The sequence below is a fragment of the Pangasianodon hypophthalmus genome, chromosome 25 (assembly GCF_027358585.1).
Source record: "Pangasianodon hypophthalmus isolate fPanHyp1 chromosome 25, fPanHyp1.pri, whole genome shotgun sequence".
Taxonomy (NCBI): domain Eukaryota; kingdom Metazoa; phylum Chordata; class Actinopteri; order Siluriformes; family Pangasiidae; genus Pangasianodon; species Pangasianodon hypophthalmus.
This window is the reverse complement of record NC_069734.1, coordinates 1,514,533-1,537,297: the sequence shown is the minus strand read 5'-3', so window position 1 is coordinate 1,537,297 and position 22,765 is coordinate 1,514,533. Positions and strand designations below refer to the sequence as shown.

The following is a 22,765-nucleotide window of genomic DNA, read 5'->3' as shown; positions in this document are numbered from 1 at the left end:
AGAGAGAAAGAGAGAGAGAGAGAGAGAGAGAGAGAGAGAGGAGGTCCCAGGCTGCTTCAAAATGAAATGGTTTAGATCTTTAATGAAGAAGCCAGAGGTGGCAGTGGAGAGGACAAACTTCCTGAGACTACATGAGGAAGAATCACTGACAGGAAACAGACTGACAGCAGATAGTGGTTTTATAAATCATTACTGCATACAGCTGTGGAAGAGTAAAGACACACATTACTAAGTGTGTTGAAAGGATGATCACTGAGGGCCGTATTCAGACTCAGTGACTTGAGCTGAAAAGTTACGTCGATATTTATGCAGGGAAAGTTCCTCGGATTCAGAGTCGGGTTCCGCAGATACTTAAGCAGATTTTCTGAGCTTCACATTCAGATTATTTAAATCACCTGCATGTAGTTCACGCCTCCGAGGTTGCCAGATATTTCTTGAGTAGAAGCATCAGAGACGGGGTTTTTCACTAGTGTCTAGACCACTGCCTTTAAACACAATCACTTGCTTAAACCAGGAAAAAAATCAGGGATAGAAAATGCAGACTGGAGAAGGAAATAAATAGCTGTTTTGTCTTTGCTGTCAATTGTAATATGATGTGACATAAAAGCAAGAGTGAGAAGATGTCAGGAACTGAAATAAATCGAACAGGAGTCTAGTATACGTATTGCCAATATATTGCTGTATGAATATCTAACGGTGATTAGGATTCGCTAGGTTGCTTTCGGTTTATGAAAGTTTTCTGGGATGGTTGCTGGTTCTATCTTCTCACCAGGGGTTTATTTTCTTCCTTTTCTATCAAGGAAACTCTCTGTTGTCAGGTTCTGCGTACAATCAGAGTGATTCGTGCATGTAAACACAAATAATAACCCTTTAGGGTGCTGGATGTTACATGGATGTTTTTTTGTGTAACATGTTGCTGCTAATAGATTTTTTTAAATCAGGACTTAGTGACTGTAAGGACCAAAACGCTGAAACTTGACGTATAAAAATGTACCAGTTAGTTCAGGGCTTTTATTTCAAATTCATAGTAACTATGATTTATTTCAAATTCCTAGTAACCCAATCTGCTTTAAGTCTAATGCGGCATTCAAGCTAGTAACTATGAATTTCTGACCTCCAACTAGCAAAAAGCAAAGAAATCGTCCCTTTCATCTCAGAATTCCTACTCGGAAAGTCATGACGGTACTCGGCCACGAGTTTAGCATGTGACGTTATGTCAACATGGCCGCTCATACCGTCAACAGGAAATCAAATATCCTGTCGCTACGTTACAAGAGTTTATAGTAGATTTCACTGTAGATCAATCAACGTAGACACGTTAGATAGTTAAATCTATAACACTGACTGTATAGTTCTCTGTGCTGAGAAAGTATAAGACAGTATAAACTCATGATCACATCCTTTCACGGAGACGTCCGTGTATTTTCCCACTTTTTATTTTGAGTTCCCACTTCAGAGTTAAATCATATGCAGAATTATTTCTGAGAGATAAAAAAGTCCATAGGTTATGAGACCAATAAGCAAAAATGCCTGAAACTCATGATTTGGATTGGAGTTAGAGCCAGTTTACTTTCACCTTTAACTTTTAATCAGGTCAAGTGTCTCTGAAATTAAAACTCTTTTTTAATTTTTGTGTGTGTGTGTGTGTGTGTGTGTGTGTATGGAAAACCTGTCAAGGATAAGCCAAATGAAGCAATTAAACACAATGAACATTAAAAGAATGAGTGATTAAAAGCAGAATGAAAGCGAACAGCACAGAAGTAGTGGATAGTTGATGTCTTACCTGACCAGGTTTGCCGTTTTCACAAAGAAAGGCTTCGTACTCGGTGGGAAATTCAGGAGCGTTGTCGTTTATATCCAGCACTCGGATCGCCACTATCGCTCTGGAGATCTGGCTGTGGTTCCCTAATACAACGGACAAAAAATTAAAACTGAGATCAGAAGGATAAGATGTAAATCTACTGTAAATTACATGTATACATTATCTTAGACATGATTTAGAGATGATGCTGAACTGGCAGCTATAGAGTTTCAGTCACTGTTAGTGACATTGACCTCACTGCTGTAGTTCGAAACTAAAGAAACTTCAGACATCAAACATGTTTTTGATGATTAAGTGCATTTGTGTTCGAGGTAAATATTTTTTCAGTTTGATAGTATGAAAGGTAATATTATTATTATTATTATTATTATTATTATTATTATTATAAATGTATTTTTGCTGCTGGAACATAAAGGTAACTCATTTCTTTCGTTTTTTCTCTTTCACATCTCATCAATCCGAGAAGTTACACTTCATCAAATATGCAAACAGGAATTGTGATTAAAAAAACTTGATTGTGTTTCATGTGCTTTTAAAAGTTCCCTGCACACACACACACACACACACACACACATGTTTTATACATAAGGTTGAAATGAATATTTATGAAATGTTGGCAAGTGAAGTCTAAGAAGAAAATAAAAGGCAGTTTAATTAGATTAGGTTTTTATTAGAATTATTCCTTCATCGCTGCTAATTTAAAGTCCCTTCTGAGGACTCTGTAAATGATTGGATTTAATCAGTGTTGCACCCACTGACTTTTATCGCAATTATCATTTCGCTGTGGCCTTTGGCGTACCTACAGCTGCTTTTAGAACTGATTCCTTGAGACCCGAGATAATAAACCACGCAACGCATCGAGCTAAATCACCAACGGCGTCTAAGTGGAATTAGCAGGGAATCATCAAGCTTTAAATGTCAGACAAATGAAAGAACGTGTTAACAGTGCTACTTCCAGGACTGAAATTCTCTCCAAAACTATCTTCCTTAGCAAATTTCGACAAGTCGCCGGTAAATGACTGGATTTAATCACACAGTCAGTTTCTGTGTAACGATCACGTTTTATTTAGTTTTTGCTCCCTTAAGTGCCGAGCTGATAAAACACACAGCTGCATCACACATAAGCCAAGTTTCCATCCACTTTTTGTGCTTTTCTGTTATCACAAGTGTTGCTAAACTCAAGTGAAAAAAAGTGTGTAATCATTGATATGGTGAAGTTCTTTATAAGGAGAAATGTGTTTATGTAACATGTATGGAAGGAGTCTCCAGTGTCAGTGCTTTGTAACAGTCAGAGTTAAAGCTGTACTAAAACTTTATCTTTTCCGACATCTTCAGGACAGAGGAGTTTACGCTTCTTTGCAGTTTATTTTTTGTCTTGACGTTATTATTCTTCTATTAACTCAGAAGAAAGAGAAATAAAGAGAGGCTGTTGAGGGAATGAATGTTTATAGCTGCTATAACGTAAGTGAGAAAAGGAACTAAATTGTTTCTTGTATATTCCATAACATTAAAAAAGGTAAAAGTACCAAAGTGCTAAGAAATAAAAGGTGCAAAATTGTATAAAATAATGAAAAAAAAGAGTAAAGGTACAAAATTTTCAATTAGATAACATTAACAAAAAAATAAACTATAAAATAAAATAACGACATTTTTTCTGACATATACTCAGTGTATATAAAGTACATATAGATGACAATATTTATACTAAATTTTTTTTTTTTTTAACATACCAAATAACAGCTACATTGCTAATGCTAACAAAACTTAATTAGAGCAAAGACATTAAGATATTTATAATATTAAACCTTAAAACAGTTTGTAGAATCGTTATTGTGATGGTGTGTAGATGAGGAATTTGCCGTTAAATGTTAAAACGAGGATGAACGAGCATAAACCCGCTTTCTGAACGCATTCAGGCCTGCGTTTGCGTCTGCGCAGACACGAGAACGTGCTCAGGGTCGTATCTGCAGAAACAGACTGTGTTTAAACAGCTTTCTTTGTCACTGAGGAATATAAGACATTAAACACTTTCCGCTCGGGATCTGCTGCTAATTGTACCGAGCAGTGCTTAATCTGTGGGAGAGAGAGAGACGACATAACTTCGGAATAATTATCCCGCTACGCCTTCAGATGTTAATGTGAGTAGTATTGCGCAGATCCAGTCCTGCATCACGTTCTGAATGGAAATAACGCCGTACTCGTGCTGTACTCGTGCCACGTGGCTTTGTAGCTTCTGCTACAGTGAGCTTTATTTGGAGGCGTGTTCTCTGAGGATCAGATGAAACTCAGGTTGAGCGTAAAATGTTTCGTTGTTGTGTTTTAATGTTGAGTTTCATGAAAACACTTTGGTCAAAAGAGTAAAACTGAAGTACCAATTAATATCTTTTACATTTACATTTAAACTACAATTATTAAACTATTTCCTGTTCAGCAGAAACATTAGTTTCTCTGGTTATAAATTTATGTAGTTTTCTTTAAAAAAAGAGAATTACTTCTTTTATTCATTGTAAATGTTTCAGATTATTTCTTTCCACACATTAATTACATTATGTTTTGCTTATGTATATCTATATGTATCTTACATTACAGAGTAACCAGATACATTTATTTATTTATGTTGTATAATTTAATTTACATGAAACTTGTTGACATTAATATCATAATTAAAGGACTATTATTTATTTATGTAGATTTATATATTTAACCAACTTATTTTTATATTAATATGATGTCTGTTGGACATCAAAGCCGTCGCTGTGATGATCTGACATCGCTGCAGTAATTAAATTCAGCGTTATTTATTTATTTATTTATTTATTTGTTTGTTTGTTTGTTTGTTTGTTTGTCTATCTGTCTATCTATCTATCTATCTATCTATCTATCTATCTCTTAGACGTCTGTTTATGGGTGTCACTGTGGCGATCTGACATTGCTCTCATAATTAAATTCAGATTTATTTATTTATTTGTTTGTTTGTTTGTTTGTCTGTCTGTCTGTCTGCCTATCTGTCTATCTATCTATCTATCTATCTCTTAGCATGCTGTCTGTTTATGGATGTCACTGTGACGATCTGACATTGCTCTCATAATTAAATTCAGATTTATTTATTTATTTATTTATTTGTTTGTTTGTTTGTTTGTTTGTCTGTCTATCTGTCTATCTATCTATCTATCTATCTCTTAGACGTCTGTTTATGGATGTCACTGTGACGATCTGATATTGCTCTCATAATTAAATTCAGATTTATTTATTTATTTATTTATTTATTTATTTATTTATTTATCTATCTGTTAGCATGCTGTCTGTTTATTGATGTCACTGTGACGGTGTGGCATTGCTCCCGTAATTAAATTCAGCTTTATTTATTTATTTATTTATTCATTTATTTATTCATTCATTCATCTGCTGTCTGTTTATGGACGTCACTGTGACGGTGTGGCATTGCTGCTGTAATTAAAACAAGCAAACAAACAAACAAATAAACTCTGAATTTAAAGTCAGATTAAAATGTCACTTACGGATTTCCGTAGCCGTCACGGTGATGTTGTGCCACGTATCGGTCTCTCGGTCCAGCGGCTTGGCTAACGTGATCTTCCCATCGTCCACATGGATATTGAACTGCCTCTCCAGATCTGTGTGCCGATCGATCGAGTACCTGTCAGGAGAGAGAGAGAGAGAGAGAGAGAGAGAGAGAGAGAATGGGGGGAGAAAAGAGCAGAGGGCTAAATGAAATGTGCATTCACTTCACGTCTAACCAAATAAAGGCGCAGCGCACATGCTTCACTTAATGCCCTGCTATCCATCAGCCGCTTCCTGTAGGTTAGAATATGGTAAAATCAGCAGGGCCTTAATAATCCGCTCTGAGGATGAGTGATGGCGGGGATGGACATTAACGCCGCAGCGGGGATGACATCTGAAATGTTTTGCACTGCATGTCATCATGGAAGCGCATTAATTTGAGTTATTATTACCTGCACCGCCTCGTGGTGTGGTTACACGCTAAACTTACAGCAGGCTGGAGTGAGAATTTCAAACACTTTCAGCATTTCCTTTCAGTACACCATTTCCAATAAACTGCTAATAAACAGCGCATTTCATGGCAATCCGACTACACATCGTACAAAACAACTGAAAATGGCTTTTCACTTTTAAAATAGAATAAATTGCCAGGTTAGCTAGCTAGCTGGCTAACAAAATCCGTTGAAACAACGTAACATTCCCACTAAATCATTTCCATATATGGACTCAAATTATGGTCTTTACTTGGCGCACCAATCAGAGGTAATGTCATTAGCAAATATGGACTCAAAGACGCGCCCATATTTTTGTTTATTTAAGCCACTCCCACATATAGACAGTAGTTAGCTTCCAAGCTAGCAAAGTGAGAAAAATCATTTTCATATATGGACTCAAAGACTTGGCTACATTTCCTTCTTTACTTAGCGCCCAACCTAGGGCAAAGTTATGAGCGTATATGGACTGTTTTTGTTCTTTAAGCCACGCCCACACATATTCATGCAAGCACAAGCTAGTTTACTAGCAGTTAGAGATCTGGTTAGTTTAAAAATGCACATGAGAATATGTGATTTGCAAATGCCCGCATGTCCTCCTACCATAATTAGAAATATCCCTTTATCACTAATATTTACTCTCTTTACTAGCTGGGTTGCTAACTACTAGTAACTAGCTTATATGCATTTCTATATGTGGGCGTGGCCGAATGAAAAAAAAATGGGTGTGTCTTTAAAAACAAATTTGCTCATGACATTGCTCCAGTTTGGGTCTCAAATAAAGACCACTGAAGGAACTTTAGCCTTTGAGTCCATATATGGAAATGACTTTGCTAATTTTGCTAGCTGGGTTACTAACTACTAGTAAACTAGCTCGTATTTGCTTGTCTTTGTGTGGGCGTGGCTTAAAAACCAAACATTTGACGTGTCTTTGAGTCCATAAGTAAAGACCATAGGAGGAAATGTAGCTGAGTCTTTGAGTCCATATATGGAAACGTCTCCAAGTGGGTGAGGCAAGGGAGTTGTGGGCGTGTCTTTAAGCTAGCTAACCACCAATTATTCCTCTTTAAAAGATTTGATTCAGGGTTTATTTTCCATAATGGTGTCGGAAATGATACAGTTAATGTAATTTTTTTAAAAAACCATAAGAATATTATCCATCTGACACCATGTGAGAAAGACGGTGATGTTCTCATGGTGATGTGGAACAATGCTGCTTTGTTAGCAAAACAAATATCACGATATGATACGTCATAGTGTATCACGATGTCTGAGTATCACAATACGTTAATTTTTGGAGAATTCTTTTAATTCACAGCTGTTAATCAGCTCTTCAGTGATGACGTGGCCACAGTTCATGGTGAAGATTTTTATTAATCATCTGGATCTCATGCTTTTTTGGTAAAGCTGCTATCACTGAACGCTAATGATGTTTCAGATTTAATCATCACGGTGCGTTATTACACTGATATATCATCACGTAAGTGTGTGTGCACTTAACCGTGACATTGTGATCCCTTCGAGGCTGAAAGTGTCGGTCAAGAAAAACTCACACAAACACACACAGACACACACAGACACACACACGCACACACACACGCACACACACACACACCTGGGAGCGTTCTCCAGGTGGCTGAGCGGTTTTCAGTCAGGCTCTGACAGTTTTCACGTATCACCGAGAGACAGAGCCTGAAATGTTCTGCTACACGTCAATCAAACTGACAAAAGTACACATGGTACCGTGGGAGAAATCAGGACAGGCTGTGGGTGGGTGTTTGGTGATGGTGGTGGTAGTGATGGGGAAGTAAAAAAAAAAACAGACACATGTCAACTTTGTAAATATCGCTAAACACCAGCTTACACACATTTGTGCTAAAATCTGCCTCACGCTCATGTTTAATTGCGAGATGGAGGTCAGATTTCAAAGCTCGAGTCTAGACTGCATGATTAAACGAATCCATTAAAGTGGTCTCGTCTCCGAGCTGCTGCTATCTACGGCTGAAAACAAAGCGAAGCAAAGTAATAGGTCTTTAAAGATGAAGCGAAATGCTTAATTAGGCTTAATATCTGCAACGAGACCGGCTCACTTAGTGGCTTTTTATCACTCTTCTTTTTTCTTTTTTTTTCTCCTCATCATTATTATTGTAGTTGTTGTTATTGGCAGTGCTTTATTCTGTTTAATAAATGCATGGTACAGCAGGGCTGAACAGGAACACACTGGCAGGGACACAGTTTGGATATTTACAAATGTTTTGCACTGCATTTCGTCATGAAATCACACTCATGCTGAACTGATATAAAGAGGTCGAGTCCACTGTTTGAATTACACCCTGAAAAACCTCAATGGTTCCAGCAGCATTCATTAACAGACTGAGAGTTTTTTAGAGGTTTTTAAAGAGTTTAGATTTAACTGAGGATAAGGACACTGGGGATGTGTCACCGCCATGGTTGGATAATTGGTCCCAACCACTTTTTTTCTTTATTTTTAAACCTACACTAACCCTTTTTGAACAGGACCACGAGTAGCTCCTGTAGTTGCCCTCCTCCTCTGGATGGTCCCACAATGACATGCTAAAGATCTCCACTTCCCAAACAGATTATTCCCAAGTCTTCCCCTTTCTCCAGTAGTGTAGATTTGCACCTAAGAGCTGCTGCTGTAGTCATAAAGACTGTCCTGTGCTCATCCCAGGACTCTTATTCACAATCTGCTCACACTGAACATCCTTTTAACACACACAGTACTGCGTGCTTTTACTCTTCTACACCTGTACACTGTAATGCTTTATAATCCCACTATACGCCGTCATCCAGGAGAGGTTTCTTCTTCTGAAGGTGTCCAAAGGTGTTGGAGGTTCCTAGTTTGATGCTATAAGATTTCTTTACACTGATAAAAATGCATTTTTCATTTCTAAATGCTTAAAATAAGTTTACTCTTCAGGGTTTCAGGAGGATAAAATGAGTATAACTTTCCAGTCTGTTGGCTCTTTTACTTCCTACACTCTTAACACACAGTTAGATGTTACTCTGGGAGAATTGTTAAAGGTACTATGTCCTACAACAAGGTGTTTCCTTTCATAAACGCTTCTATAAAGGACCCTGTAATGTGCAGTGAAAAGGTAAAGAGGCACTATACAATCATGTGAGATTGGCTTTAGTTTATTTAGGCCAGTCCAAAGATCGTTGTCATATTTCTGAGAACAGGCAACACAACGCAGTGATTATCCATAATCAAGAACCGGGAATACAGGAAGGGGCAAAACCAGGAAACTCGAAACATGGAAGTAGGAAAAGACAAAGTCAAAAGGCACAATAAGACTTCACCATCCGACAAAGCGTCAGGAATTGGTAGCAGGAGGTGGATGCAAGTGAAGGAATACGTTTATTTATAATGAAAATAAAGAAACATAAAGACTACAAAACAGGAAGAAGAAACAGTGAGGCTAAACAACATAAACATGACGCGAATCACAAGACAACGACTAAATACTAGTGCTAATTAACATAAATGTGAATCAGGTGTAAAGCTGTCATGTGACGGGAGTGTCGTGACCATGGGGTGTGCCGTGGCTGATGGGAGACGTAGTCTTGCGCCGTGTTTCAGAGCAACCAGGACACAAAGGAGCAGATGGGCTTAAATAGACAAACTAATCTGAAGGTAAATGAAAACAGGGGAAACACTAGAGCAATACACCAATGACAAGGCAGGGGGCGGAGACATGATGAGAATCCGAACAGCGACAGTGATCACACCAAAACAAAAGACATGGAAACACGTTCAGAGCATGCTGAGGGGGAATTACATGACAGATCCTTTTTTGGAAACTAAAAACTCTTTAATTATCCAATGAACCATTTATAGAAAACAACACTTTGTATATCTTGGTTGTAGGTTTCTGGGGAAACCTTAAAGGTTCTGTGTAGAATCCTACAACAAAACGTTCTTAGTGCAATATTTCTGGGAAGCTAAGAACCCTTAATTATCTACTGAGCCCTTGAAGAACCCCTGGAGAACTCTTTATTTGAAGAGTGTATGTATTAACCGGGGAAGTGTGTGGTACAGACTCAGATTATTATCCTCATTATTACTCTTCTTAATATCTAGAACCTGTCAGAAGTTTAACTTTTTGGTACTTGGTGCACTCTCAAAAAAAAATATTTTCTTCAAGGCTTCTTCAAGGACCTCCTAAAAACTCTGTTGGGTTCCCGAAGGGACAACCGAAGAAGTCTTAAAAGTTCTACATTTTCTAACAGTGTAATCCAGTGACTGAAGTGATTTAAGTGGTTTTGGAGATAACAATGGGACTGTAAAGTGGGATGTACACGTTATGGTGATATCCAGCTTGCATATGGAACGATATGATGGTAATTGTCCATCATGCTATCAGTTTATCATGAACTTCTCATTTCCAGAGAGGACGACATTAAGTGCAGCTGCGAAATTGGTGCATTATAGCAAATTACATGCGATATGAGAGTATTATCAGTGCTGCATGTTGTTATTTTTCTGTCTGCACATCTCTCAATCCAGGGCAGAAGTGGAGCAGAGTGGAGTGTGTGGCTGGCGGTTTGCAGTGTGTGTCGTTTGCTTTTGTTATTAGGTCAGTTATTCCGCTGGGAGGGTCACAGATGCACAGTTTATTCCACACTGCTGCAGGCTTCCAAATGCGAACATTACAAAATAAGCGAGGACGAGATATTAAAACACGTCCCGTCAATTTGAAACAAATCCTAATGAGCTGAATCACCTTGCATGTGTGTGAGGAGAGACAGAAGGAGGACGTTAAACAAGCTCTGCTGATAAAACAATAAGAGCTTGATAAAAATCTTGGCTAAAAAATTGGACTCGGGTTTTTTTTAGAGGGTTTTTTTTGTATTCTTTATTTATTTATTTATTTTTCTCCAGAGTGCATTTGCTGTCTGCACGGCTTCAAGCGAAACAATCGACAGGAAAATGCAGCTCTGTTTCGACCGGAGTCTACCTGCAATGTCTTACGCTTCAGTGCATTAAGTATAGCTTTGGGCTTTTTGTGGAGATGGAGGGGAAAAAAAAGGAAGAAGGTCGTGAGTGTATGAGAGACAAAACAAAACAAACCAAAAAAAGAAAAAAATCAAAGAGACGGGGAGTTAGAGAAAAAAAAAAGCAGAGAAGGAGGGAGCGACTGAGAGAGATTGATTTGATTTGATTTGAAGGAGTACAAGGTAATCTATGCTCAAACCAAACTGAAGGCGTAAGGATGTGTTAGTCTGCCACTTCTCTTTTTTCTGCTCTTCCATTTGCAAAGTGCCTTTTACCTTTAAATGACATTATCTGTGCCGGTAGTCGGGCGGGAAAGTGACTTTGCCACTTTATGCCTTGAAATTCACTTAAGGATCCCGCAGCCTCTGTGAAATATTGGAAAACATAATGTATTTCTCGAAGCCGAAGTGGGCTTGATCAGGTTTTGCCAAACATAATTTACTTGATGGCCCCAGGATAGAAGTAATTCATCTTACAAATAAAAAAATCGGTGCACGGACACAATGGAACACGTTGCCGCTTGGCAAATGCAATCAGCGTCGTCGTCGAGAAACCTTTTCACGCAGACAACGTAAGCATGCAAGAGGTAGTTTAACACTGTCAAGATACATGATGGGCTTGTTTTTTCTTTTCTGTTCTTTTCTTCTTAAACACAGGACAAAATCAGCCAAAAAAATACGCAAAGATTTTTCTAGGAAAATTTGTTGCCTCTGCTGGAAAGTGATGTGTGTGTGTGTGTGTGTGTGTGTGAAGGTGATTTGGAAGTCTGATTATTTATATATATATATATATATAATGTATGTATATCAATCTATTTACGGCTACCTGACATAACAGAAGCCTAAGCAGCAGCTGTTAAATTCCATCAATAAATGTTTATGTAAATTTTTGTATCACTTTCATGAGTTGTTTAATAAAAAGTGGTTGAAGTTCTAAATCTGTACAATTGGCTTTTTGAGAGATTTACAAGTGGAAAGATTTATGAGTCTGATGGCGTATGGATACGAAAAAAAAACCTTCAGGAGAGTAAAATGTAACCGGAACTAGTTTTTAACTCTACTGCTCGAGTGTTGCAAACTTAGATAAGACAGACAAAAAAAAAAAAATCGCAGCTTGTCATGTTACCGAAAGCCACAATGTGTAAACTCCTCTGTCCTGATGATGTCAGAAAACTTCAAGTTACAGCTTTACTTCATTACAAATCGCTTCGATAAATATTAAATAAACCTCTCCTTATAGGAAACGTCACCATATCAACAAATACATGTGTTTTTTAATCCGTTTATGTGAAGCGTCCGCTGTACGAGTCCCTGTGAATGAAAATCATCAGCTGTTACTATGGAAATCATAAAGAACGAGCACATTAATATAAACCTGAGCTGCTCTTATAGAAAATGAATCAGCACCTTCTGACCAATCAGAATCCAGAATTCAACAGTGCTGTGGTGTAAAACATCAGAAACAGAGGATAGAGATTAAATGATAAAACGCTGGAGTATTGTACGCTGCGCTTGACGATCGCACAGGATGACGATCGTGCCGTTCCACCCCTTAGCTGTAAAACTCATTCTCCTTTTCACTCCCATTGAGATAAAACATGTTTCTGGTGTTATTACATAGCGATTAACACCAAAATGAGAACACAGCAGCAGCAGACAGATGTTTTCCACCATTAAATTGCGCCTTCATATAAGGACATGTCCGACTTCCTGCGTCGGGATAAATTAAAAAACACGGCAATCATCACGATGCAAACTCTGGATGAACTCTGAGAGAAAAAAAAAACACCCAATTTCTCTCCTTTTCCCAATTCCCAGTGTAATTACACAACCTGTTGAGTGTTGTCCCTGAAACACGGCAACTCACTGGAGAGTTAATGAAACACCGGACTGAGAGAAATTGCACATATAACCTATAGGCAAGGTGCCCTTGTGATTTTTTTCATGGAAGAGTACTCCAGGAAGAAAAGCAGGAAATCACAGTGTGCCAGAATTCCCTTGCTCTCTTCCCATTTCCTCAGACCCTCAAGAACATCTCAAGCATTCATGTTTAAAATCCCTCCATTTTCTTTTTATCTTTAATGATGAACATTAGAAAGAATCCTGATTGAAACTAAACACTGAATACTGTATATATTTTGTATGTTGAAAGATTCATGTTTCAAATACTAACAATTTTTATAACAATTTGATCTCACGCAAATGTCAGGGATCAAGACCAAGTGTCCGTCAAATTGCTGCATATAACACAAGAAATTGGACTGAAGTTGACTGATGAAGTGGACTGAGGAAATGGACTGAAGTGGTCTGAAGTGGTCTGAGGAAGTGGTCTGAGGAAGTGGACTGAGGAAATGGTCTGAGGAAATGGACTGATGAAGTGATCTGAGGATGTGGACTGAGGAAATGGACTGAGGAAGTGGTCTGAAGTGGTCTGAGGAAGTGGTCTGAGGAAGTGGACTGAGGAAATGGTCTGAGGAAATGGACTGATGAAGTGATCTGAGGATGTGGACTGAGGAAATGGACTGAAGTGGTCTGAGGATGTGGACTGAGGAAATGGACTGAAGTGGTCTGAGGAAGTGGTCTGATGAAGTGATCTGAGGATGTGGAATGAGGAAGTGGAATGAGGAAGTGGAATGAGGAAGTGGACTGAGGAAATGGACTGAGGAAGTGGTCTGAAGTGGTCTGAGGATGTGGTCTGAGGATGTGGTCTGAAGTGGTCTGAGGATGTGGTCTGAGGATGTGGACTGAGGAAGTGGATTGAGAAATCAATTAGTGGAGGTTCTTTACCTGATGAGGCTGCGTGTAGCGTCCTGGTCTCGGGCTGTAACGGTTCCAACGACGGTGTTAATGGCGGCGTTTTCATGCACTTCAAACACATAAGTGGACTTTGTAAAGACGGGAGGCTCGTCTGCGTCCTCTACGATGATTTTGATGGTCGTTTGGTCCATAAACGGGGCTCCGGTTGCTGAAGGCCGAATGTTGGTCGCCACCACTGTCAGGTTGTAAAAGTATTTACTCTCGAAGTCCAGAGCCTAAGAAGTGAAGGAGAGAAAACACACAGAGAGAGAGAGAGAGAGAGAAAGAGAGAGAAATCTGTTTTCACTAATGAGTACAGCAGCAGTGATGGATGGAAACTCACAGGGTCTACAGGTCACGCTGATACACAGCATGAGGGACGACACGGCCGCTAACGCAATAACGCAGAGCAACAAAAATGTTATTTAGCGGCAATAACGGCGCGCTCACCTGAAGCGTAGGAAGTGTTATTAATTTGTGCGGTGAGACGGCATCTGTTTGGGATTTAGATGAGCCTGCAAATAAGGTTAATCTAATGCAATCACAGCAATCGCATTGCAAATTGTTAAGCAATCACCAAAAATATAATTTGTATGTTTGTGCTTGCTGAAAACAAAATTACGCTGGCCCACAATACCATGACGTTAACGTGGTTAATGTGTTCTCCGAGGCAGCCAGCCAATGGAGAAGCAGCACCTAAAAGCAATTTGCTGATGATTTGCAATGATTATCAGAACAGATGAATATTCCTCAATGTGATGAAAGGAGCAGGAGCCTGTTTTTATTTTTATTTATTTATTTATTTATTTATTTATTTATTTACAGCCTCCTCAGTATTCGCAACATGTAAAACATCAGACTGGCACGCTCGTATCCCGGATCACCTCTGATCTCTGCTATAATACAGGAATAATGGGTTCGAGCCACTGCTCCACTCCATAAGTGGGATTTATACTGAGAGTTAAACTCAGACACTCAGACGCAGGACACACACACACACACACACACACACATATATATATATGTATCTCGGTCAAAGCACAATGAAGAATTTACAGCAGGTGCTTTAATTTCCACTAAACGCTCTGCCTCACAGACTCAGACTGTCTCTCTGGATTTTTGAAAGAACACATCAGCTGAAAAATGAAGTGCACAGTGTTCCCTTTACAGAAAACATACTCAATCAGTCAAGACGTGTTTGGCTCTGGAGCTATGAGGTTATGTAGCTACCAAGTAATGGATGCTATTAGCTATAATTTGTCAAAATCATCACATTCACATCGTTCAATCAGCTAAAAGAGCTAAAAGACTCATAGCACAGACTCTTCAAGCTTGGATTGGTGTCCTTTCGCTCCAGTATCAGAGCCAGGAAGGGGGCGTGGCCTAAAGTTTAAAAATGTAGTTGTACGTTTGAAGAGTTTTGATTAATTTATTTTACTTTCAACAGGCTGTGAGCTTTCGTTACTTGTTAGCTACATAAGCCTCGTAGCTAAACCTGAGACACCAACGCTGTGCTGTTTGTGCACATTTCTTTTATGTGGTTGAATTGTTCCTTTTGAATTTCCATTATATCTCAGTTTCATCTTAATTATTACCGATATAACCGATTTGGAGAGAAATGGAGCCACTAATATCAGCATTTTGGTTCGTTCACCCATTTACATTTAATGTTGTGGAACTATGAATTATTGTTTTTTTTTTTGTTGTTAATTAGAGACGCTAAGCTGAGTGCATAAAGTGCCATGTTGAATTCTGGATTGTGATTGGTCAGAATGTGTTGAATAATTTTCTATATTTTCTATAACATCAGCACTCACCAACTGCAAATCAGGTTTATATTAATGAGCTTGTTCTAATACGTTATCGTTTCCATAGTAACAAAGGGACTTGTATTGCAGACGCTCCACATAAACAGATTTTAAAAAAGTGTGTAATCACTGATATCAATATGGTCACTTTTATTTAACTTTTATGGAAGGAGTCTCCGGTGTCAGCGCTTTGTTTCAGTCAGAGGTAAAGCTGTAACTTTAACATCTTCAGGACAGAGGAGTTTACGCTTTGTGGTTTATCTGTAACATGACATGGTGTTTTTTTTGTCTTATTAATTTTGAGAGATAGAAAAAGAGAGGCTGATGAGGGAATGACTGTTTATAGCTGCTATAACGTAAGTGACAACAGGAACTCACTTGTTTTGCCAATGTTCTGCGACATTAAATGGATAAAAATTTCATGTCATCCTTTAATGAATAAAATTGTAATTGTTGAAAAATTGCTGCAGTGTAAGAGGAATAAAGCACTTCCGGATGTGCCGTTACAGGAGGAATAATCATCTTCGGGGTGGTGAGAGTAAGTGGTGAGAGTATTTTACGAGGATAGCTGTGAAACCCCTCCGGCGTTTATCCGTCCTGCCCTCATGTGAAAAATGGTTTGTTGACCAAACTGAGCTCGGGTAAAATATGCGCACTCTGCGACGCAGCAGTTTCCTTCATCTTTTTCCTTTCTTACCTCTGAAAGTGATGACTAAGAGACACATTATTGTATTTCCTACAGCAGGAAGATGCTTGATTGTGCAGTTTAGCACATTTTCGGAGCGTTTCAACAAGCCCCTGTGCTCTGTGCCACCATTCCATTTGGGGAAAGTAGCATCACGGCCTGCTATTCTTCAATAATAATACATGCCTTTTGATCCGACACAGCGAGTCAGCCGTACTCCTGGTGCATTATTTCATTACGCCTCTATGAGGGAGCTAAATACGGCTGTCACTTGACCCACATCATTCCACACAACCACCGCTTGCTTTTTTCATATCGATTTTTTTTTCCTCTGGATGATGCTGAAGTGTCTGGAGTGTGTGAAAGTGTGTGGAGGCTGTACTCCATGCTCGAGTCCTGAAGCACATGTATGACATTTTGTTCTTCAGCACATAAGTTAGAGTGCGTGATTGGATCAGCCTGGAGGGGGCAGGAGATTGAAGCTCACACATCTCAAACGCCAAACCATGCTGCATAACAACTTCCACTCCAAATTTAAAGCAGCAGTTTGTCTTTTTTTAGCAGCCTCTACTGTGTGTGTACCTCAACCGTACCTCATCCCCCGACCCAGCACCTGCATAAAACCAAAAAGCCTTGGGATTTGCCTTTTTAGGAAAAGGGGTGGGGCTAAAACTGCACGACTCTGTTCGGGTTGGGGGCGGAGCTAATTTCCAGACCAGAAAATACATAAATCAGTCTGAAATGAAGAAACTAACCAGATCCATTGAATAAAAAAACAGTGAGGTCCCTGTTTAAAAAAGTTTCTCCTCCTTGAAGTAAAATAAAATTGTTAAACGAGGATCAGTAGGATCCCTGAGTGGAGCTTCGAGGCTCTGTTTTTGTCACAATTATTTATTTTGACATATTTAGACTAAAACTTACAGTTTATTGCTATTAAATATAAAGTGACAGTCCCTGGTCCCTTGTCCAATAGGATAAAACATAACAAGAGGATTTAATCATTGATTAAATGCTTTGTAATTTGAGATACTTGGATTTTTGGAGGTTTGTTTTTAATCAAAGTTCAGTGATTCAGATTAAATCGTTCCTTTTAACTTTTAATATCTCCTGCATTCAGACCAACCACAGTCAAGGAGCAAATGCAGAAGCTAAACAGGGATGAAAACAGGAGATGTTTCTCCACTCGTCTCTCTGCTCGTCTCCCCTGAGCTCCACATGAGTCTGAAGGTGAGGAGGATGTTGTTTGTCTCGCTCTCACAAGGTGCCATCCATCATACGATTAGTGATGCAGGCGACACATTCCGAGCCGAGAGCAGTGTCACGGAGACTAACAGAAAAAATCTCTTCCGAAATGTCACACAAACGAGCCGCTGTCTTTCTTTCCATCTTTTCCTGCTGACCTCTGAGTACAGACTTACAGCACAGCGCTGCTGAATTCTGGATTCTGATTGGTCAGAAGTTTCTACAACAGCAGCTCTGACAGTAGAGCAGATTATATTAATGCGCTCATTCAGACTAGTTTTGTGTGCATTTTTGACAAACTACTGTGGTGTAAGAGGAATAAAACACATAGTGAGGTGCTGTTATAGGAAAATAATCGAATGGGCCGGTAACAGTAACGCCACTTCATGAGACCACTCTGTCCTTTATTATTTTACTATAGCAGCATGACACAGAATGTTTTATTCCCCTTACACAACAGCAAGTTTTGACAAATTATAGTTTTTCATTCCAGTGTTTCATTCCCGACATGACGGCTAAAAGAAGTAACTTGTATGGCATCAAGATTAAACTATATAACTATTGAAGATAATAAAACATAAGAAACGTAACAAAATCAAGTGAAGTCAACTCGAATTAGAAAAACATTTAGCAATAGTGCTTTAGTAGAAAGAAAGAAAGAAAGCAAGCAAGAAAGAAAAACACAACAAATGGCACATGTGAAGTTTAACTGAAAAAAATGGATGTATTTTCTTATTAAGTTAGTTAGTTAGTTAGTTAGTTAGTCAGTTGGTTAGTTAGTTAACATCTCTGTTTCTGAACTCATGTTTCATTTTGAACATCCTGCAATTCTGTGTTCGTAGAAAAACCTCTATTTTAAAATCTTTCACCCTGCAACTATGGGGGATGCAAACTTTTGCACTCATCAATACACATTAATAATCTAGAGAATAAAATTAAGCATGTAGATGAAAGCGTTTGTCTCGAGCAGAGTCTAGAACCTGTGCTTGCAGAAGTCGAGCGTTCTGACGTACACGACCTGCTGCAGCAGAATTCTGTTTGTACTTTGCGATTTTAAATACTCGGAGGATCTGCATATGGAAAAGCCATTGTATGTAAATGCAGAGGCCCTTGCTGCAGATTAGAGGGCGATGAAGTGCTCTTATCTCTCAAGGACATCTCCTTCCCAGCGCCGTCTCTGTGTATAATTTGTGAGCGAGTAACATGAGTGAAACATGCGGCGGTTTATTAGACACGCCGCCTGCTCTTTGATATTCAAGCAAACTGAATATGGAGATTATGTGCATATTAAACGTGAACGCTGTTTGCACAAGAGTATTCCGAACACAAATAACGTGTGTGTTGGAGAATATTAGATGACGACTGATACGCTTTTGTTCCACAAAGACACTTACTAGAAATTTCTGAAACTATATTACTGGAATAATAATTTACATTTGATGAGTTCCAGTGAGGTGGCGTTGATGTGAGGCGTTGTGGGATAAAATAGAGAACTAACGAAGGACACTTTTGGCCCTGAGGACATTTAAAGGACGTCCTTGCCAGACATTAATGGGACGACGTATAATGGAAGTCTAAGGGCACTTGTAGAACTCGAATAAACATTTATATGAATATTAAGTACATTTTTTATCAAATCTTTCATGAATTTTTCAGCAAGAAACCTAGCTAATGAAGTTCTGAATTAATTCTTTATAATTTTTTTTTTTTTTCAGAAATAAGAAGTTGTGGCTCTGTACAAAAAAACAACAACATTGCAGCTTTGATTGTGTATGAATACAAAAAAACCTTCACTTCTCCAGATTCAGATTAAATTCCATAAAAAGCGCTTACTTTCACATCTGTTATGAAATCTAGTTAGTTCCTGTTGTCACTTACGTTACAGCAGCTATAAACACTCGTTCCCTCACCAGCCTCTCTTTCTTCTCTCTCTTGAAGTCAATCAGACAAAAAAACCTCCTCTGTCCTGAAAATGTCAGAAAACCTAACGTTACAGCTTTACCTCTGACTGTTACAAAGCGCTGACACTGGAGACTCCTTCCATAACTGTTACATAAACACGTCTCTTTACAGAAAACTTCACCATATCAGCGACCGCACATGTTTTTTAAATCTGTTTATGTGGAGCGTTCATACGAACCTGTGATCTGCGCTGACGCTGGAAACTCTATCAGTGATTATGTGGAGCGTCTACTATACAAGTCCATGTGAGCTGTTACTATAGAAACAACACCTTCTGACCAATCAGATTCAAGACTTCAATGTCACTGGAGTATAAACCCTTGAAACATATTCTGAGATGGTTTTGGTTTATAGATAATTTGTCGTAAGATACATTTCAGTGACTGCATTTTAGACTGAAGCTACGTAAATAGAAACATTTGACATTACAGTACACTCGTGTTGTTGTTGTTGTTGTTGTTGTTGTTTTTCCAGAGTAACAGGAATGAAATTCTTACCTTTTTCAGAGTGAGGATTCCCTCTTGAGTCTGAGAGTCAGTCACGATCTCGAACACGTCCTTCTCGTCTCCTGCTATGATGCTGTACGTCGATTTTGCGTTTTCTCCGATGTCCCGGTCGTTGGCTTTCACTCGTCCGCCGGGTTTTCCGATGCCGAGGTCTTCGGCGATGGTGAACTCGTACGAGCCTACGACACAAAGGCATGATATTTAATCCAAACTGGACGTTTTTATCGAACTCCACTGAATATGGCGGTGGATCTTTTTACCTTTTGAAAATTTGGGCGGGTTGTCGTTAACGTCCGTCAGCGTGACGGTGACCGTGGTGGTCCCGGATAATCCCCCCATGTGACCTCCCATGTCTTTAGCCTGAATGACCACCAGATAATCCTCCCTCATCTCTCGATCCATCCCGGCCAGGGCGACTTTAATGATTGCTGGAATCAGAAATAAAAAAAGAAAAAGTTTAAATTAAATGATTAGTAGTGACACCCTTTAAAGCTATTAATCTCATTTCAACCAAAATGTAGCCTCATCAGGTCGTCTTGTTATTACAGCATAACTTTTAGCACCCTGTGAACGTGACATTTCTTTATTCGCTAATGTTCTGTAGTTTATCAGCTTACCTGAGGATGGATCCTGAGCTAGGAGCAGCTTTTTCACATTACTAAACACAGCCACACTTCTGTTTGCTCAGTTACATACCCTGCTAGCGAGCTAAGCTGAACTAGCAAGTTAACTTAATAATACAGAAGCAGGAAGAAGGTCCAGTTTGTATTTTGTTAATCTTTGCAAATCTATTTGCCTCAAATTGTTTCGGTTATTTTAAAATTCAGGACTGTAGATTTTCGTTCTACATCATTATGTTTTTATGTGTTTTTATTTTACCAGTTATAAAAAAATGTGTTGTATAGCTGTAGTAAAATACTCACATTGCTAGTTTTATGTAATAAAGAAAGACACTTCATACTTTATCTTTTTATAGTTACATTTAATGTTGTGGAACGTTGTTCCCTCACCAGCCTCTCTTTATTCTCTCACATGAAGCTAATAAAATGAAAAAAGAAAAAAAAAATTAAAGTTACAGCTTTACCTCTGACTCTTACAAAACTCTGACACTGGAGACTCCTTCCATACATGTTACATAAACACATACTTCCTTATGGAAAATGTCACCATATCAGTGATTACACCCATTTTTTAAATCTCTTTTATTAGCTGATTCAGCTGTTACTATAGAAACAATAACATATTGACCAAGCGCATTAATACAAACCTGCACTACTGTCAGAGCTGCTGTTCTAGAAAATTCATCAACACCTTCTGACCAATCACAATCCAGAGATGACAATTAACAGTGGATGAGTTACCGTTTGGAAAACAGGAACAATTTGAGAAGAAATAAATAAAACGCTTTTGCTAACATGACCTTCAGTGGATTTAAGTGAGGATTTCTTGCAGCCAGAAACATAAAATTGCATCAGCTTTTAATAAATAATGAAATAAAACAATTGGTAATGAACTCGCTGAAATATTAGAGCTGATTTTTAGGTCCTGCTTTATAAACGATCCTGTTCACGTTAAACCTGCACATATCTCATCATGAACGTGAGGAGGAATTACCCAGAACCCCTGCAGATCATCGAGCTAGAAACTTGTTAGTGGAAGTAAAAAAAAAAAAAGGACAAGTGAGGAGGGAAAAAATGGACTAAAAGGAAATCATTGAGATAATTGGCCGTCTGGGTCAATCCTATTTTGAAAGGTATACAGAGCAGATAGACATCGATTCCGCTCCGGCTCTGGAGGGTTCAGTCGGGATTTGGACTTTGTAAAAAGAACTTGTAATGGGAGAAGTAGATCGTTAGCTTCCGATTCAACGGGAAATTTCTCACGTTTTCATTTTCAAAGCAATATCCCGGACCTCTCTACAATTAAAGCTCTAAATATACACAGAGGATTAACTTCAGCTCAACACACTGACTGTTAACAACAAATTACTAAAAAGTTTACAGAAGTACAAAAGCAAATTTTAATATCACGTAAAAACAAAACATTCCTTCAAAACCACAAAAATGAAACGACAAATATTATAATATGTTAAAGGTGATTTAATATAAAGAATTAAAACACCATTAACATATTATAATATATATATATATATATTTTTTGCATTACGTTTCTTTTTTATTTGTTTTTTACCCTAATTATTAATGTATTGTGATTTTTTGATTATTATGGTTTGTGTGATTTATTTTTTAATGTTGATGTGATATCACTCATTCTTTTTTATTGTGGATATAATGTGATTTTTTTTTTTAAATTGTAGAAATATAGTATTTTTTATTCATTTATTTATTTCTTTATTTGTTTGTTATTATGGACATACTGGTTTTTTTTTTGTAAACATTTTTAAGGAAGTTTGATGATTTCCTGATTTCAAACCCACGTCAGGATCGACGTCCAGAGAAGGTGGTTGTGTAAAAACGAGGGTTTTGCCAGATTCGTGGTTTCTTCTATTTTAAGTACAGTTTAAAACCTTCCAAACTGTAAACGCTTACAAAAACAAACAAACAAACAAACAAACAAACAAACAAATAAATACAGCCAAATTAATTATGATTAATATTTAAATATTAACTTAAATATATGAATAATTTCCAGTTTATATAGCAATATAAAAATATGAGACAAAGAAAGATCTGGCAACCCTGTTATTTATTTATTTACTTACTCACTTTCGTACTTATTTATTTGTTTATTGTATTCTAGCTATATAACTGTCTCTGTAGCCTGAGTTTTATCCAATCTGTGCTAAAGTTATCACAGTTACCACAGACTTAAGAAGATGCCATAACCACTGAAATCCCCCATTTTCTCTCTTCAGAACCCAGGCATTAAGCGTCAGTGACGCGTGCTGGTGAGTC

At 38.2% G+C, this 22,765-nt stretch overlaps 1 protein-coding gene across 2 annotated transcripts in view; it reads right to left on the bottom strand.

The window, feature by feature from the left end:
- Positions 1 to 22,765, bottom strand: part of cdh8 (cadherin 8) — a 125,070-nt gene that overhangs the window by 10,862 nt on the left and 91,443 nt on the right. For both annotated transcript variants that reach the window (XM_026937736.3, XM_026937737.3), the window contains 5 exons: positions 20,111 to 20,278; positions 19,842 to 20,029; positions 13,639 to 13,883; positions 5,341 to 5,477; positions 1,784 to 1,905 (listed from right to left, as the gene is read on the bottom strand). In XM_026937736.3, the coding sequence (XP_026793537.3) occupies positions 1,784 to 1,905; positions 5,341 to 5,477; positions 13,639 to 13,883; positions 19,842 to 20,029; positions 20,111 to 20,278 (860 nt within the window). The remainder of the gene's footprint in view (positions 1 to 1,783; positions 1,906 to 5,340; positions 5,478 to 13,638; positions 13,884 to 19,841; positions 20,030 to 20,110; positions 20,279 to 22,765) is intronic.